The following is a 19,608-nucleotide window of genomic DNA, read 5'->3' on the forward strand; positions in this document are numbered from 1 at the left end:
AATCATCAATTATGAATTAATCATAAGACAATAAGTATTGTCGTCAAAATGGCTTTTTTAGCATGCTATGTCTGGTGTTAGTGCTGAATAGTGGAATATTTTAGGGCATGGGTGTCAAACTCATTTCAGTCACGGGCCACATCGTAGTTATGACTTCCCTCGGAGGGCCGCTACCACTGCGAACCCATATAAATGAAAGATAACCTCATATACTGTAATTACAGACAGTATACACAACACATTGATGAATAACCAGTTTTGAAATCAGAAGCCTATAAAAACATGTTTTTCGACGATTACATTTCTTTTCAAAGTGGGATTGGTAACAAAAAAAATGCTTGCTAATATCTCAATGATATTACACCAGAACACAATGAGCAATTTTGATTTTCTTTCGCGGGCCACAGGAAATGATGTGGCGGGCCGGAACTGGCTCCCGGTCCACCAGTTTGACACCTGTGTTTTAGGTGCATAAATATACAAGCTCTCAACTAGCAATTTGTTGAATTTGGAAAAGTGCGCCAAATCGGTCTGATTGCCAGGGCATCTACTCTACTTTGTATAGCATATGTCAGATCAACTACATATTTCAATTGGATTCAGGTCTGGGCTTTGGTTGGGCCATTTCAAAACGTCAATCATCTTCTGGTGAAGCGATTCTCGAATTGATTTGGACGCATTCTTTGGGTGGCGGTCATGCTGAAAAGTGAAATTCCTTTTCATCTCCAGCTTTCTTGTGGGAGCCTGAGAACTCTGTGGAACTATCCATCAGTATTTGGAATTGTTCATAAGTCCCGTCAACTTGACTCACATGTATTTTCAAAGGTGCTGTTTTTTGAGAAAAAAAACCAAACTAAACAGTTATTTATTTTCATTCCTACACAGCAAAAAAATAAAAAATAAAATAAAAAATCTGACTTCTCAGACAAGCCAAGCGAGAGGGCTAAGAATGGTATATCAAAATTGTGAATTAACTTTGAAATCCCTCATTGCTCAAAATGCTAAAACCTTGAACGCTTACTGAAGTCGTTAGCATTCAATGAAGTGGAATGGTCTCTTCATTTTTCCAAACACATGGCCCACTCGTATGAGGAATACGGGCGATTGTTGTCACATGTAGTGCTAGTAGTTACTCACGAGTTACTCTTTATTAACTAGTAGGTTTTTGACTGAGTACTTTCTTACTCTTATGCAAGTAAATCCTTGGAGGGCTACTTTTTACTTTTACATGAGTTGTATTATTCTAAAGTAACAGTATCCTTACTTGAGTACAATATTTGGCTACTCTACCCACCAATGTTGAAAACACATGTACAATATATTATATTTTTAAATGGCATTTCAAATGAGTTTGCTGTACCAGCTTGTTATGACGTTCGCCAGTTTTTGTTGTTGTTGTTGTCCTGGTCGGCTGTTACGTCAAGCAGAATGGAAGATCTGTATCCCTTTTATGCCGGAACAGTTTTGCTGTGTCACAGTGGCGTTTTTAAGCTGCCGCTGTGGTTTCTTAGTATTATAATTGATATTTATTGAGAGTCGGAGTCAGTCGGACAGAACAAAGTTTCTAGAGGGGAGTGAGAAAAGAAGACAAAAGACAAAGCACTAATTGTAAACAAGAAGAGAAAAGTAAATCATTACATATCTAGAAGAATGAAATGACGTCCGCCAGTTAATGGCTGAGCTGCATTGGATTTGTTTACGTAATAAACTAGTGACTAGGGCACAAGGACGTAACGTTTCTTGTCACTTTCTTGCTATGTTCCGTGTGGAAACTTGTCACACCTCTGTATTGTACCGAAAGATGTTTTACTAGTTATCCGCAACCCACCCAAAATGGGTCCCGACCCACCAGTTGTGAATCACTGTTCAAGGTCAAACTTTGACACTTTCGCTGACTCCATGTTTCTCCTTTTGTGCTAATCATTCACATTTCTCTCCATCAGAACAGTGACAACAACTATCAATTCTCTAGAACAACAGAGCCCTTTGGGACCATCTCTTCACAAAACTGTCAGAACTGCTGGACACATGTCACAGGTATAGTTTCTTTGCTTGCTGTTGCAGAGAAAACAATTCTCCAGTGATACAAAAACATCTAGTTAGCACCTATAATAACTAACCTGAAGGATTTAACACATTTTAAGGCATTGGACTGACTTCCATCCTAAACACACCTCTGTTGACATTGATATATATATATATATATATATACACAATAAACCTAATGGGCAAAAGGGTGGAATATTTTGAAATATACCGTACACGCTGCCTATAATGGATTCTTTGGAATTGCTGTCTCTGTAATGTTAATGTGGAATGTGTGGGAGAGCCAAAACCATTAAATGCAGTCAATCTCTGACGATAGATTTTTCAGTGTCATTTTCTTATTTCCAGGTTGAGCAGGAGATCTTACTTGTACAAAGGAAGATGTCTGACCTTGAGTCAGTCCTGCAGCAGAAGGACATAGAGTTGAAGGCCTCGGAGACTCAAAGGACTATCCTAGAACAGGACCTGGCAACCTACATTACAGAATGCAGTGTAAGTAGATGCAGTGGCACTGCATGAACTGTATGTACATAAGTATGTACAGTATATATATATATAAATATATATATTTAAACAATGAGTGCAGGCTTTTCAGAAATGTTCGGAGCAATATTCGGTGAGCCTTTTTCATGTTTATGTCTACATGTTTATCTTTTAAACTGTGTGTCGCTTTCAGAGTCTGAAGCGGAGTTTGGAACAAGCTCGGATGGAGGTGACACAGGAAGATGACAAAGCATTACAGCTACTCCATGACATCCGGGAGCAGAGCAACAAGCTACAGGAAATCAAAGAACAGGTAAGATGGTGTATTATCCAGTCATATACTCGATGTTGTTGTTGTATGTATAAGGAACACATGTATCAGAAGGATAGGAAGAGAAAAGTATGGGGGAGGAAAGGCGCAGCTCCTGATCCAAAATATAAGACATGATGCATCACACCTGGTGCAGGTAATGTCATGCGGTGGGCATGTATAGCTGGTCATGAATAAGGCTCGCTGGTGTTATACTGTACTTGTGATTGTGACAGAAATAACAAGGTGAATTGGGAAGTGTATTGGGCAACCGACAAAGTTACTGAACTGAAGGGACTGATGGATTTTTTTTTTGAACGTCGACTCATGAAAATCGGCTGACTGCAGCAATTTGACTGCAAACTCTTTATACAAGTTTCGTGTTTCTGCTTGGTCCACTTAGTGTGCAAACCATAAACAATACCACTGTACGATACACTGTACATTTAATGTGCACGTGGCATTTAACTATAGTGTTCAATTTGTGCCATTCATGATGGTTAATGTACAGTATGTTTTTGCTGATGAGCGCAAAAATGTAGTTGTCACATTGACAGTATAGGAGTACAGAAAAATCCAGACTATGTTATTATTTTTAAAAAGAGTCAACGCTTTTAAAAAAAAAGCAGGCTTTTTTTTTTTTTTTAGCCAACTCTAGCGCTGGTTGCCTAGCACTGAATACACTGTGCAATGGTTGCTATGGTGATGAGAGCCATATACCTACGAATGAGGAGAGCTCTGATGCTGTGGGCAGGCTGGTCGTGAGAAGATGCTGGGTCCTTAGTTCATCCTGTTTCAGAAGTATAATTTTCAGCCACTTTGTCTTCTTTTGAAATCAGTGATGTTCGAGGATTGCAATCTATTCTGAAGATACCATTTTATTATCCGATTTGATCGACAACATATAATTTCTGCATTTCATTTATTGTGCTGTACATACAGTATAATGCAATATGAACTGAAGTTTTGTCATTATTAAGCAGGATATTCGTAAGTTTTTGCTAGTGTTATTATTATTATTTACCTGGAGTCTCGTCATGCATACAAATGCCTGATTCTTTGAATTTTTTGACATCCTTAAAATTGGTGCTAATCTACTGTATATTAGGGAGGTATCGTCTGACCAGGATTGTTGAAAATGAATCACCTCTATGTCACTTCTCATACTGTTTGCATAGATGTTTAAAAACAAATTCAATGTTTTTGCTAACGGGGAAAGAGGTTAAATTTGGGACATGTAGGAGTGACTCTGAATGCTAAAACGGTCCATGGATCAGGGGGCTAATACTTGTCTGTCTCTGGTTGTTGGTAATCTGCATTATACTGCAGTGTATGCAGGTGAGTTGCTCCGCCTTTGCAAAAGAAGTAACAAATTGTGGGAAGATGTCTTTTTTTCCACCACGAAGAGGCGTTCAAGCCATATCTGACTAAACCCACACCTGCATACTGTATAGAGCTTTGTTTTTTTCAATTCTAAAAAGATAAACTGGTGATAATCAAGAGCTTGTGCCTCAAACCTTATGTTACTTGCTCGTTGAAAACTGAGGCCCCTTTGCAGGAGGTTTGGGGATTTAATAGTGCTTGCGTGTTAGATGATTTTTCTCTGGCACCATTGTTGTGTTGAAATATGTTTGATAAGTAAGTACTGTAAGAATTTCATTGAGGCTAGCCTGGACATTTGGATACAGCGTTACTGTATATCCCAATCTCGAGCCTTTCTTATTTCCCCAAGAGGGTCCGATTTTGAGAAACCTATTTTTTACTCACCGTTTGTGGCCAATTTCTGCTTTCTATTCAGAGATGATTCAGAGATGAATAGAAAGCAGAGCGTCAGCCTCACAGTTCTGAGGACCGGGGTTCAAATTCCAGCCTCGACTGTGTGGAGTTTGCATGTTCTCCCCGTGCCTGCGTGGGTTTTCTCCGGGCACTCCGGTTTCCTCCCACATCCCAAAAACATGCATGAATTGGAGACTCTAAATTGCCCGTAGGTGTGAATGTGAGTGCGAATGGTTGTTTGTTTGTGTGTGCCCTGCGATTGGCTGGCAACCAGTTCAGGGTGTACCCCGCCTCCTGCCCGATGACTAGCTGCGATTGGCTCCAGCGCGCCCGCGACCCTAGTGAGGAGAAGCGGCTCAGAAAATGGATGGATGGATGGATGGATGGATATTCAGAGATGAATCTCGCATCAAATTGTCCAACGTATACTGTAACTGAAAGTATTGCGAGGGGCTGTGTGTATCAGCTGTGTGATTCTTCCTTGTTATTTGGTTATCTTCAACAACGTGGGACTAAAGTTAAAATGTGTTCCTTATCGTTGTTTGCAAGAAATCATTAGTTACCATATAATATACTGTATAACCAGTTAAACAAAGGAAGAGTGGATCTAAGGTTCAGGCTCCTGGATTGCAATTTTTGAAAAAAAGAAAATCAAATCTAAAAGGCCTGAAGCGAACATCACTCGGAAAACATATTATTCTGTATGCTTTTGTGATGCAGTCGTCTTTGACTTACAGTTACTCCACAGGGTATATATCACATCATTAATGAAACTGTGACTGAACAAATTGGGACGTTAAAGAACAAACCCTTTTAAAACAAACAATAATTTGTGTCTTCAAACGTATGAGTCTAAATTTCTGTTCATAGAATCGATATCTTGCTCCGTGTCCCCATTGGGGGCTCTTAGATTGGTATTTACACCAGCTAAATCCAGCATTTCATCTCGAAAAGCATCTGTCTCCCACGCACGTCATTTGACTGCAGTATTTGGCATTTTCAAGCAAGAAGCCATGCAGTGTTGGATCAACAAATAGTAAATAGTGAGGACTGATTCATTTAGAAAAAAAAAAAAAAAAAAAAAAAAAGCAGTATTCTCTCTCTGAAATCATAAATAATGACTGATAGAGAATACTGATGTTAGAGAAGTGGACTGAGAATGGCGTGCTTGTTGTATTTGGCATGTCAAGTCTGCACAGATAGTTATAGATAGATTAAAAAAGAGAGAAAGAAAGGCTACAAAACGGACCTTTAAGTGCTGAACAATGTAATTGAAACTAGCACACTAATATTTGTTTCCTTAACCCCCCCTAAACTATTTTAGCAATTTGATCATCATCTGTTGCCAGCTTCACTTGCCCTACTCCATGTTGAGCCTCTGAGTCGAGGAGACGCTACTTTTTATTAGTGGGTAAATGTACGGATGTGCCATGTAACCTGATAAGGAGAATGCGCCGTAATTATATCAAGCCTGTGACCAATCACATTTTGACAGACAGGCGCGTCATATTTTACATAACACACATTACTTTCTACTACATTGTCTTACATAAACAATATTGATTTCAAGGATTTCTACTGCCTGCAAATTTTATTAAATTTTTTTTTCATTCTATTCCGTTTAAATGTAGTTAGCAGCATCATATATATATATATATATATATGTATCTGCTCACACGAATAATGCAGTAGTGTCTAAAAAAAAATATTTTTTTCAGCACTGGGAAAAGTGCTGAAGTAAACCCTTTTCCAATTCTAGTTCTTGTGGTAATTACACAAGTAGAACTATGTTAATGGGGTGATATTTTAGGTAACCATACTAGATCACTATCAAATTGTGCATGCTCTACTGAGTATAATCAGCTTTTATTTGGACATTCCCCCTTTCTCCAGTATTTCTTGAAACAATTCATACTCTTTAGACCATTGATGATTTGGTTTCTATACAGGAATATCATGCCCAGTTGGAGGAGATGAGAGTTTCCATCCGGCAGCTGGAGGAGGACCTGTCAGCTGCTCGTCGTCGTAGTGACCTGTATGAGGCCGAGCTAAAAGAGTCTCGGCAGAACAGTGAGGAATTGAAGAGAAAGGCTGGAGACTATCAGCATCGATTGCAGAAGGTGCTTCACTTTAAATTTGGACCTTTTTTTTCACGCCTTCAAGTTGGGTTGAGAATTCTATGATGACCAATTTATTTTTTTTCAACAGTCATCATTATTTGAATGGAAGTGCACTGACACACTGATTTTTTTTTCTCCACAGGCCAAAGAGCAAGGAAAAGCAGAGGCAGATGAACTCATCACCAAGCTGGAAAAGGTGTTTTAGAGAGCCGATTTACAAGACTATTTCGGACTAGTTTCAGAGCAAAGACAGACAATCTACAATCTACAAACTTTGCTTTTGTTTTCAGACCAATTCGGAGCAGCAGACCAAGCTCCATGATCTTCAAGAGAAGCTGGCCAAGGTAGAAATCCTTGTTTGGAAATGGATAATTAATTCTGTGTACTTTGGTTGCCTTAATAAAAAAGAAAGACAACACCCATATACGTTTTTCAGATAAGAATATCAAAGGTTTGGTTATCCTCTCCGACCTCATTCTTTCTCCCTCTTTCTCTTACAATGTGGCCTTTATTGGCAGATCTGGTCCATTTTTGCAATCAAAAAGCTTCCCCATTAGAAAAGATAATTTCTTCTGAATGGTTTATTTCTCCAGATAATATTCAATCTTTCCATCCTTTCGAATGGCTTGACTATACAGTATATTTTATTTTTCATAAGGCCGACTGAGCTCACGTTTTGGTTAATTTCTTATCAGACTCATTTGCTGGTGTCTCTTGTGACTGTCACTAAACCTTGCAAAAACCTGGCCGCACTAGTCTCGGTCTTCGCTACGGTATATTGTGCAGATACTGTCATATTTAATTCAAGGTTTGGTTAAACTGCATGGTTGTCCATGATTTGTTGTTGTGTAATTACAAAAAATCAGCAGTGATATGTTAATAAATCTTGGGTCAATAGTGGTCAGAGGGACACTCAACATCTTTTGGCATTTGTTGGTCCTCCTGTTTTGACCTTTTAACTGACCTGCAACCTACAGCTGCCCACATCCTTGTATTCCGTCTTTGTATTACAGTGGAGTGGCAGGGACTTTTTTTTTCCAGCCCAATAAACTCATTTTCTAAGGAAAGACACTAAGGAAAGCAGCCAAAATCCCAGGAAACTGTCATTGTCAGCATCCCATACTGTATATAGACTCTTTAGTTAGAAAGCTAAGAATAGCAGAATGACAGTGTACAGTATGTATGTTTGAGTGTGCTGTAGCATTTTACTTGTGTTCATGCACTTAAATGTCAAACATATGCAAAGGAACCGAGTTTAGCAGAACGGTGAAAGTTTTATCTGAACGTTGCTGTGCAGTTCCAGGGATTCAGGAAATGGTGATGAGCTGCAGAGGCTTGAGGTTATCAGACACTTCTAGCTAAGAACAGAAAAGAGGGTTGTGTTGAGCAGGCAAACAATAAAATACTAATTCTGGGAATAAATGTAACTGCTTTGAGAGTGTGGTGGTAAATTGCTTGAAAGAAAGTCCAGATCATCGTTGTCTTTCCAGATAATTAGATTCAGTATCTGCAGATGGACTCAATACAGTACATGCAAGTGGCTGATAGTACCGAGCGAAGACATTAAACTTAGCATCAATCTTTCATATAGAAAAGATAAAACACCTTTGACTCCTCGCCTCCTCGCCTCCCAAATGGCAGGGAGTCAAGAGGTACAATTCAGGATACAGAGAACAAATGGACAAGCACGAAAGGAGACAAAACAGTCAGAAAGTCAGGTGCACAATATAGGGTAGTTTTACACCACAAGAGGAGACATTAAATACTGGATGGACGCTGAGAGAGGGGTAATTTCAGATGGACCGCATAAAGGCTCACATACAGTATGCTCTCAGTACACATACAATTAAAGATGTAGATCTTACGTTCTGAACGTCTTTGCCCTCATACTTCCATGTGTTCGAAAAAACATTCAGCAATAAATCCACCATAGGTCGCCACTCTGATTCAAATTTTCCACAAATACGAAGAAAAGGGTAAAGTTTTTCCAACAAATTTTTTAATTAGGTTTGCTGGGTGTACAGTACTTCTGTGCACTGTGAAAATAAAGCTAATTCTCCAGGGGGAACTGAAGCCAGACTCTGCGTCATATTATTTCAACACTGAAGGAAAAAGGGGAATTACGTAAACACGTCAAAGCACCCCTGTTCAGGAAATTAACAAAACGTTGCTGGTTCGATATTGTATTCTTTGTAATGTAGAAGTAATGCAAAATATAAGAGAGGTGATCAATTTACCTGACAGCCCAGTGAAAACGGTGAGGTCACCATTTGTTCGTACATCACCAAACGTGTTTTTTTCCAGGCCTGGCAATATGGAGCCGTTCACGTGTATGAAACTGTAATTATATATGTTTACCCTTAATTTGAAGTAGAGAGATTTATCAATTCCTTCTTTTTAACATTTGCTTCTGACCAGAGTTAAATAATCCGGCGAAGATACCAAAGTATAGTCTCCTTTTGCGCGAGGTTTAGTGTGCGTCCCCACGAGGCTCGTGAGCATGAGGTGTGCATGAGAAAATGATTGACATACTATTTAGTCATGCCGTCTGTCCATACACCCACTGATTGGCTATTCTTCTCTCGCAGTGCCCAGTTGTAATTCATTAAATTCATTCATCTTCCGTATCGCTTTTACTCATTAGGGTCGGGGGTGTCCTGGAGCCTATCCCAGCTATCTTCGGGTGAGAGGCGGGGTACACCCTGAACTGGTTGCCAGCTAATCGCAGGGCACATATAAACAAACAACCATTCACACTCACATTCACACCTATGCGCAATTTAGAGTCTTCAATTAACCTACCATGCATGTTTTTGGGATGTGGGAGGAAACCGGAGTACCTGGAGAAAACCCACGCAGCCACGTGGAAAACATGCAGACTCCATACAGGCGAGGCCGGATTTGAATCCGGGTCCTCAGAACTGTGAGGCAGATGTGCCAACCAGTCGTTCACCGTACCACACAATTGTAACATGTTAATTAAAATTCGATTAGAGGCATTAGATGGAGCCAGTGAGGGATGATTTTTACAAAGATAATTTGAATAATATTTTGCTGTCAGGTCATAGAGACAGTTTAAATGTACATGACAAAAAGTGTTTCTTTTTTTTCTTTTTTTTAAATTGCAAATTCCAGCTTTAAATACTAGAGCCACAGATCAATTTGGACATTCTCCAACAGAAAGGGAACACTAGGAGCCGCAAAACCCTTTTGACATCTAAAGGCGGGATAACACTGCATAGGTTTATTTTTTTACCTGTATGTATAAAAAATATATATAGTGTGTTGCATTCACGAAATCAGTGAACAGTTACAGAGAACACTCTGTTCCACTCTGGAGTTGCCCACGGTGAGAGGTGCCAAGCAGGTGTGGGCATACTTATTGCCCCCCAGCTCAGTGCCTGTACAATGGGGTAGCCTCCCTCCGCCTTCGGGTGGGTGAATGGGTACTGACTGTTGTTGAGCGCCAAACAGCAGCTCCGAGTACACACCCTCTTACCTGTGCTCTCCTGCATGGGACTCCCTCGTTCTTCTGGGGGACTTTACTGCTCACGTGGGCAATGAGACTGAGACCTGGAGGGGCATTATCAGGATGAATACGTCCCCCGCCCCCCCACCATAAGCCGGGCGCTTTTCTGTTTTTGGACATCTGTGCTCCTAACGAATTGTCCAGAATAAACAGAAGGTTCAGCCATAGGGATGTCTACATATGCATTTGGCACCAGGACACCCTAGGCCACAGCTGATTGATAAATGCGTCATCTGACTTGCGGCCGCATGTCTTGGATACTCTGGTGAAGAGGGGGTCAACCGATCACCTCCTGGTGGTGTGTTGGCTCCGATGGTGGAGGAAGATCCCCAAATGTTGTGAGGGTCTGCTGGGAATGTCCCTTGTCAGAAGAAATTTCAACTACCACCTCCGGCAAAACTTCGTCCACGTCCCAGGGGGTGGTGGGGGACATTGAGTCAGAGTGGACCATGTTCCGTGACTTTATTGTTAAGGCGGCCGACCAGAGCTGTGGCTGTAAGGTGGGTGGTAAGGTGGCTACCATGGCAGCAATCCCTGAAGCCGTTGGTAGACATCAGCGGTAAGGGAGGCCGTCAAGCAAAAGAAAGAGTCCTATTGGGCCTTTTTGGGCTGTGAGACTCTGGAGGCCAAGCGGAACACAGCTTTGGTGGTTGTTGAGGCAAAAAGTTTTCAAGGAGTTCAGTGAGGCCATGGAGAATTACTTCCAGACGGCCTCAAAGAAATTCTGGTCCACCATCTCGCGTCTTAGGAGTGCCAAGCAGTGCACCATCAAAGCTGTATAGTGGGGATGGTGCACTGCTTGGTCCTGGTCCTACTGATCTCAACTCGAGACGTTGTGAATCAGTGGGCCGAATATTTTAAAGATCTCCTCAATTCCTCTGAGACACCTTCCAATGAGGAAGCAGAGTCTCAGGACTCTGAGGCAGGCTATCCTCTCTTTTGTGTTGAGGTCACCAAGGTGGTTAAAAACCTCCTACCTAAAGCTTCTTGGTGGCAGGGCCCCAAAGGAGGACGACATCCTCCTGGTGTTTCTAAAGGCTTTGGATCTTGTGGGGCTGTCGTCATTGATACGCCTTTGCAGCATTGCGTGGACATTGTGGACAGTGCCTCTGGATTGGAAGACTAAGGTGGTGGTCCCCCTTAAAAAAGGGGGACAAGAGGGTGTGTTCTAACTACAGGGGATCACACTCATCAGCCTCCCAGGTAATGTCTATTTGGGGCTTCTGGAGAAGAGGTTTCATCGGGAAGTCAAATCTCCGATTCAGAGGAGCAATGTGTTTTTGTCCTGGCTGATTAACAGTGCACCAGCTCTACACCCTCAGCAGGGTCCTTGTGGATTCATGGGAGCTAGCACAACGAGTCTACATGATCTTTGTGGACTTGTAAAAGGCATTAAACTGTGTCCCTCGGGGGGTCTTGTGGTGGGTGCTCTGGGAGTACGGGGTACCGAGCCCGTTAATATGGGGTGGTCGGTCCCTGTACAACCATTGTCAGAGTTTAGATTAGTTTCCTGTGAGAGGTGGACTCTGCCAAGGCCGCCCTTTGTCACCGATTTTGTTCATAAGCCTTATGGACAGAATTTCTAGGTGCAGCCAAGGCACTGACTGGTGACCTCAGTATTACATCTGTACTTTCTTGCAGATGATGCGGTTATGTTGACTTCATCAAGTCACGATCTTCTACTCTCATTGGACCAGTTCACAGCCAAGTATGAAGTGGTTGGGATGAAAATCAGCACCTCCAAATCTGAGGCCATGGTCCTCAATTGGAAAAGGATGGAGTGCCCTCTCTGGGTCGAGGAAGAGATCCTGACCCAAGTGGAGGAGTTCAAGTATCTTGGGGTAAGATTGGAACGGGAGATCGATAGGCGGACCAGTACAGTGTCTGCAGCGACGCGGACTCTGTAGCGGTCAGTCATTGTAAAGAAGGAGCTGAGCTAAAAGGCAAATTCTCTCGATTAACCAGTTCCTACCCTTACATATGGTCACGAGCTTTGGGTTGTAATCAAAAGAACAAGATTGCGAATACAAGCAGCCAAAATTAGTTTCCTCCGCAGGATGTCTGGGCTCTCCCTTAGAGATAGGGTGAGAAGCTCAGAGTAGAGCCCGTGCTCCTCTGAGTGCGAGAGGAGACAAATGAGGTGGCTCGGGCATCTTGTTAGGAGGGCATCACACCACAGTGCACCTTATTATGGCTCTGTTGAAGAGCAAGCACTGCCCATATCAGAAACCGCCCCTGTTCTAAGCAGAGAGTGAGAGTGCTTAGAGCTAGGCAGCCCATATTAGTATATTGGTCATACATATTAAGTATCACATCTTATTCTCTATTATTCTGCCCTTTTGTTTGTTTATTGAAAAAATGTGTCTCACATCATTGAACGTGAGAAATGAGGTATCAAATGTGTCTCGGTCGTGTGTCTCAGACCATATATATAAATATATTTTTTTCATTTAATTCTATGTTATGATGGCGCTGCGATTCCCAAAAAACAACAAATACTCCCATTATAACTGTATGAGACGTTGATTTAATTGGTCACTTTTTCTAATAGGCATGCTGCACTGGCATACAGTCACAGACTGATATGTTTCTCATCTCATTTTGTTCACATGCTTCCGATCTTCATTTTGGTGTGAATCTTTTTTTCAAAAAAATTAAACTCGCTGTTCTCTGTTGATTGAAAGTGGCAGAGCAAATTCAGCCAAGAAAGCCTGTTTCAATTAGTGTATGTTGCGTTTCGTGAGAGTGAATGTGAGTCACAGAAATACCGCTAAAAAATTTTGGAGGGGGGTGTGTCCTGCCGAGAACACCGCTGGAATTCCTGATAACGCTTCTCTACTCAAGAGTGGCATCTTGCTATATGTTAGCATACCAACTCTTAGCATGTTAGCATTTGTGCTATTCTCTTTTAAAATAGCACTTGACCACAGGACAGAATGAAAATGCTCATCCATTAATGTGCCTCAGTATTTTCTCCACTCAGACTGCAATATTCTTATTTGTTACCATCACAAAATTAGGATGTTAGTTTGAGCTAATCTCCTTTAAAAGTGTATCTGACCACAGGGCCCAATGTAAAATCCTTATCAATCTGCCTTAACACTTTCTGTACTCAGGTTGCTATGTCGCTATATACTGTCATAGCATACCAATTGTTGTATAAATTCTCAATGAAAAATGTAATCTCCTTTTCTTTGAGTTTCAGTACTTTCGCCAGTCAGCTTGCTATCATGTTAAGTGTTAGTATAACAACTGTTAGCATGTTAGCATTTGATCTATTCTCTTTCACAGTACTGCCTGACCACAGGGCACAGTCAAATCCTTATTGATATGTCTTTGTTTTATCTGTACAGGTTTTTATTTATTGATTTTATTTTTGGTGTCTTGTTATTATGTTAGCATGCTAAAGTTACAGTTTTAGCAACCGGTCGTTCAAAATTGGACTATTGTAAGACTTTCCTTTTTGTTGATGCCAAAGGTTCCACAAGACAAACCGAACTCAATAAATTCTTCACAAATGTGGGTTTTGGACTCATTCAAAGTTTCCATGGGAAGTTTCTAGTTATTAAGTATAACGTCATCATAGAAATGTGTTTGTCATGTCTGATCAAATTGTTTGTGGCGAAAGAACTAAACCGGTAATTATCATAAAGAATGAAAATCAATTGAAATTAAAAATAACATTAATTCCTAGGCATTAAAATCCAGTTCTGAAGCTACAGACCATCTCCATAGCATGAAGATGGCCAAAGAGCGTATGGAGCGAGATCTAGAGAGGCTACAGAACAAGGAGGAATCCAGTGACAGTCTGCGAAGACGTCTCCGTGAGACTGAGGTACATAAACCTGTAGCTTCCCTTATGGGTGTTGACTCCAACCGGTTCCTATTTTTACTCTCTTTGTCATATCACACTACTTTGCAGTTCAAGAAAACGTTTTGCTCATTGTTATATCACAGGTTTTCTGTTAAGCACAGTAGCTACACTCCCCTCCAAAACATTGGAACCATAAGGCCAATTATTTTTTGTTGTTGTTGTAGACTGAAAACATTTGGATTTCAAATCAAAATATGAGATAAGGGATCAGCATTTCAGCTTTTCTTTCCAAGTATTTTGAAAAATGAAATGGCTTGGGCTGGCATTGGACAGGCTTACCAATCGTCACATCTAAACCCTATAGAGCATGGGTGTCCAACTCATTTTTTTCGCAGGCCACATTGTAGTTGTGATTTCCCTCAGAGGGCCGTTATGACTGTGAAACCATAAAACTCTTTAATCACCTCATCTTTAAAAACATTTTTTTTTTTTGGTTTTGTTCGGCTGTAACAGCCTAAAAGCCAAATCACCTCATCATATTATTATACCCGAAATTTATAAACTAGTTTTGGAATCAGAAATCAGAAACATTTGGTAGCACAAAAATGCTTGCAATATCTCAATGTTATTTACGAAATACGACAATTTGTAATCTTGGTACAGATTGCAAAAACCGAAAGAGGCTGTGATGGATGCCTGGAGAAACATCAGAAAGTTAAAATGCAAAAATGTGGTGATGGCAGTGGGTTACAGGCATAATGCATTTATTGCAAGCAAAGGATGGAAGTCTTATTCATGTTTCAATCATTTTGCCCACCCAAAAATAAGTAAGTAAGTAAGTATATAAGTAAGTATTTTGTTACAAATAATGCTGTCTTATGAGTTGTTTATTCGATCCCGATCTAAGTACGTGGAAATAACTGAAATGTTGATCTCCTGTCTCATACTTATCTTTGGGTGTCAAAGCCAAATGTTTTCAGTCTCCAGTAAAATAAAGGACTTTGCTGCACTGTTCCAATACTTTTGCAGAAGAGTGTAGGCTTGCTGTCCCATTGACAACACATAAGGTTGCAAATGAAATACACTGACATATTAAATATCAAGCAATCAGGATGCAGTTAAATTGAGAAGACTGCCAGAACCATCACACCAATATGTGTAATGATGTCTGCGTTTGTGTGGGTGTGAACAGGATGGTAGAAAAACACTTGAGAACCAGGTGAAAAGGCTTGAGATTGTTGAGCGCCGCGAGACCAAAATGAAGGATGACATCCAGAGCAAGGGCCAACAAATTCAGCAGATGGCAGATAAAATTCTGGTAACCCACCTTTCATCTCTTAAACAATCAGAGGAGGTGTGAGGTTTATTTTATTTTTTTTGTCATCTTTGTAGAGAAAAAGTTAAGGTTTACATAACATTTCTAATAAATCTTTTCAGAAAAAAACGTCAATATACAATTGTTAATTGTCACACCATACAAGCACAAATTTGATTCTAAAGCTGGTTATCCTTAGATACTCTTCGTCAATTTATTGGCGTCTCTTTACATATGGTTTGGCAAAATCTCACACCTACAGAATGAATCTACTGCATCTATGTATCCACTATATATCTACCGTATCTGTTTGTCTGTCTATCTATCTCACAAAAATTAGGGTACCGTATTTTCACGGCCATAAGGCGCACCGTATCAAAAGGCGCAGTCTCAGTTACGGGGTCTATTTCTGTATTTAACACATACATAAGGCACACCGTATTATTGGGCGCAGGCATGGTCAAACATACGGTAGCTTAAAACATATGGTAGCATGCATGCACGCTAAAACAATGTTTTTAAAAAGGCAGCGGGAGCAAACTGAGTTCGGTTGTACTTTATTGAAGTATTTAACAATGTACTCATGTTATTTTTTGATCGATCCTCATCCAGAAATCCATCAAAGTCCTCATCTTCTGTATCCGAAATGAACAGCTGGGCAAGTTCTCAATCAAACACGCCGAGTTCCCTCTTGTCATTGTCGGAGTCAGTCTCCTCAGAAATCATGCCGACTTTTACGAAAGCTCGAACAACAGTGCAAGCAGACATGTTAGCCCAAGCAACCACAATCCATTCAGAAATTGTGGCGTAACTCGCCCGGCAATGCCTCCTAGTCTTGGTAAAGCTGTGTTCGCCATCTGTCATCCATGGCTCCCACGCCGCTCGCAACTTCACTTTGAACGCCCTGTTTACACCAATGTCCAGCGGTTGGAGTTTCTTCGTCAAGCCTCCCGGAATGATGGCAAGCTTCCTCTCTTGCTGCACATGGCAGAGTTATTGCACTCAGTCGAATGGTGACTTGAGACGCTTCTCCCGGCTGTTCTTTGCTCATTAATTCATTTCTCGAGTTGGTCTTCCAACTCGGGCCACCTCGCCTTGCTCCCACGGAAACTCAGCTTCGTCTTCTTGACTTGGCGAAGCTCGTTTTACTGCTTCCTCCACTTGCGAACCATGGATTCGTTGATCTTGAATACTCTCGCGGCTGCTCGATTCCCATATTCCTCCGCGCAACTGATAGCTTGCAGTTTAAAGTGTGCTTCGTAAGCATAAGCTCTTCGTAGGTGCCATTTTCAGGGGTCCTTCGCCAAACCAATGTTGTTTTGCACAATGCACACCCCGGCGGTATATACCTACTGGAGAGGTAGCTTTAGCGTCCTCCTTCACGCACCCTTCCCCCTTTATGTCCGCATGCTGTCCTCAGCCACGTCCGCTTTTCCTCTGTATAAGCAGCGTGTCGGCAGGAAATGCTCCCAGTCAGTCAAGCCGTCAAAAAAAAAGTCAAGCGGAGCGCTCATCACACAACAACATTTATAGATGTTGGAACTCGGTGCACACATAAGGCGTGCCGCATTATAAGGCGCCCCGTCCATTTTGGAGAAAATTTAAGACTGTTATCGCCTATCTATTTATATATATATATATATGTATATCATGGCGTTATGGTGGTTTGGTGCTTAGTATATCCGCCTCACAAGGTTGGGGGGTTCAAATCCAGGCTCTGGCCATCATGTGTGGAGTTTGCATGTTCGCTCTGTACTCTCTGAGTACTCGGCTAACTTCCCACATTCCAAAACCATGCATGTTAGGGTCACTGAAAAGTCAAAACTGTCCTTAGGTGTGAATGTAACTGTGAATTCTTGTTTGTCTGTATGTGCCTTGCGATTGGCTGTACCCCGATCCCCGCTTCTGCCCAAAGTCAGATGGGATAGGCTCCATCACACCTGCAGTCCGAATTAGTATACGCGTTATAGAAAATGAACGGATGGATGTATAAGATGTTAAATCTGTCTGAACGATGCTTGACAATAGAAAATCAGTTAACCTTTGACTATGTTTTGCGATCATGTGCACTGTATAATACATTGACTTTATGTAGGAGCTTGAGGAAGGCCTGCGAGATTCCCAGGCCACAGCGCAACGGTTGGAAACCCATCTGAAGCAGAAGGAGAAACTATACGAAGATAAGATTAAGGTTAAATATTTTGATATCTGCTCACTGTTGCGAAGTAAAACAATAATAGAAGGCATGCCTATTTAGCAAGTCTTGCTTTTGTCAGTTGAGGTGTAGGTGTAACATCTTCTCAAGCAGTATCCTGTTTTTGTGGGTTGCCCTGCAGGTGTTGGAGTCGCAAATGAAGGCGGACATGGCTGATAAAGAAATGTTGGAATGCAGTCAGAGCAAATATGAGGAGGAGGTGCGGGAGAAATGCAGCATCATCAGTGAACAGAAGGCGGTAAGCGCTGACGAGCTAGGAAGTGACACTATTCCGGGCATATTTTCACATTTATCACACTGACATAGATTTCTTGTTTAGATTATCTGTATTTGTTCATTGCAGAGGAGTAAAACACACCAGTCCTTCAGTCCACAATGTAAATCTTGGCTTCACATTTATTATTTTAATAAATTATACTGATAATTATTTTTTTATCTAGACTATAAATGCAATGGAGTCCAAGATGAACAGCCTGGAGCAGAGAATTGCCGAGCTGTCTGAGGCCAACAAACTAGCAGCCAACAGCAGCATATACACCCAGAAAAATATGTAAGTAGTGATTGCTGTCAATATCCTTCAACTATTATTTGTACAATATGCCATTTTTTGTCATTTTATTTATAGATTGTACTGTACGTGCATGGAATACAATCTTTCAGAAGCCTCGCCTATTACTGAGCTGTTTACACTTGTGGCTGTGTGGTCATGGCAGGAAAGCCCAGGAAGAGATGATCTCAGAGCTTCGCCAGCAGAAGTTCTACTTGGAGTCTCAGGCCGGGAAGTTGGAAGCCCAGAATGCCAAACTTGAGGAGCATCTAGAGAAAACAAGTCACCAAGAGCATACCCACAAGAGTCGGGTCTTAGAGATGGAAAGCAGGCTCAGAGAGGTTCACAGTGAATTCTGATGATGAACCTGCTATATTTTTCTGTGGTTGAACTTCATTCTTAGCAACTGGGAAAGATTTGCCACAGATAAAATAGATGTTGTGAACTTGTGATCAGTGTGCAAAATACTCAGCACAGTCTATGTACAGTATATAGTGCAGTACAGTACAGTATAACTGCTGTCCAAAATACACTCCCACTATATTGCTGATTGTTTGATGTTTAATGTCTTACTAACTAGAATATTGAGAGTAATTATAAATACAGTACAAGACACAGAAGTACAGTGATTATTCAATGTAATGTAGCTAATTCATTTCATAACATGTCTCAGACACCTTGGCTCCTCCCTGAATGTGGATTCTTCCTACATCTGTCTTTATAGATTGGACTGGAGCACGAGGAACAGAAGCTGGAGATCGAGCGGCAGGTGACAGAGGTGACACTTTCGTTGCAAGAGCGCGAAGCCCAGATCAACAACCTGCAGGCGGCTCGCCGCGCTTTGGAGAGCCAACTGCAGCATGCCAAGACTGAGCTGGAAGAGACCACTGCTGAGGCTGAGGAGGAGATCACTGTGCTCAGAGTGAGACATGAATAGAAAAGGAGGATACTAAAGATGATGTATTCTTTGGAGTTACTCAGGTGCTACGTAATATCTGACGTATGTGTCCTTTCTCTATCTTGTCAGGCGCATAGAGATGAGATACAACGAAAATATGATGCTTTGAGGGACAGCTGTGCGGTAAGCAGCGCACTATACTTCTGTCTTTCCGTGAATATACTTACTGGCTGTCATCTAGTGATCAAGGTTATTGCTTTTCCTGTATACAGTATGTGAACAGTATTTACTACACAGTTCCGTGGATATTAAAGCTCTACACAACCCTGTTCAAATGTCAGGTTTGTGTGATGTAAAAAACGAGAACAATAATTTCCAAACGTTTTCCGCCACGAATGTTGTGATCTATAAAAACTCAATTGAAAAAAAAAATAGGGAGGGGAAGTGAAAATAAACAGGTTATGTTGCACAAGTATGCAGACTCTCTTATACAGTGACTGAAGATGTGGCTGTGTTCAGAATTCACCAGTTACATTTAAACTCGTGCAGTATGGT

The 19,608-nt window shown here is 41.2% G+C and overlaps 1 protein-coding gene across 11 annotated transcripts in view; it reads left to right on the top strand.

Moving 5' to 3' along the window:
- Positions 1 to 19,608, top strand: part of LOC133400345 (citron Rho-interacting kinase) — a 50,172-nt gene that overhangs the window by 4,673 nt on the left and 25,891 nt on the right. For 10 of the 11 annotated variants that reach the window (XM_061672870.1, XM_061672872.1, XM_061672873.1 and 7 more), the window contains exons 2-15: positions 1,944 to 2,037; positions 2,395 to 2,538; positions 2,723 to 2,842; positions 6,565 to 6,735; positions 6,878 to 6,931; positions 7,026 to 7,079; positions 13,959 to 14,099; positions 15,271 to 15,396; positions 17,489 to 17,584; positions 17,730 to 17,846; positions 18,049 to 18,158; positions 18,322 to 18,496; positions 18,880 to 19,077; positions 19,183 to 19,236. In XM_061672870.1, the coding sequence (XP_061528854.1) occupies positions 2,029 to 2,037; positions 2,395 to 2,538; positions 2,723 to 2,842; positions 6,565 to 6,735; positions 6,878 to 6,931; positions 7,026 to 7,079; positions 13,959 to 14,099; positions 15,271 to 15,396; positions 17,489 to 17,584; positions 17,730 to 17,846; positions 18,049 to 18,158; positions 18,322 to 18,496; positions 18,880 to 19,077; positions 19,183 to 19,236 (1,569 nt within the window). In that variant the 5' untranslated portion in view covers positions 1,944 to 2,028. Of the gene's footprint in view, positions 1 to 1,943; positions 2,038 to 2,394; positions 2,539 to 2,722; positions 2,843 to 6,564; positions 6,736 to 6,877; positions 6,932 to 7,025; positions 7,080 to 11,905; positions 12,106 to 13,958; positions 14,100 to 15,270; positions 15,397 to 17,488; positions 17,585 to 17,729; positions 17,847 to 18,048; positions 18,159 to 18,321; positions 18,497 to 18,879; positions 19,078 to 19,182; positions 19,237 to 19,608 lie in introns of those variants that run through there. The other variant, XM_061672878.1, reaches the window with a different exon arrangement.

The sequence above is a fragment of the Phycodurus eques genome, chromosome 3 (genome assembly GCF_024500275.1).
Source record: "Phycodurus eques isolate BA_2022a chromosome 3, UOR_Pequ_1.1, whole genome shotgun sequence".
In the NCBI taxonomy this organism is placed as follows: Eukaryota; Metazoa; Chordata; class Actinopteri; order Syngnathiformes; family Syngnathidae; genus Phycodurus; species Phycodurus eques.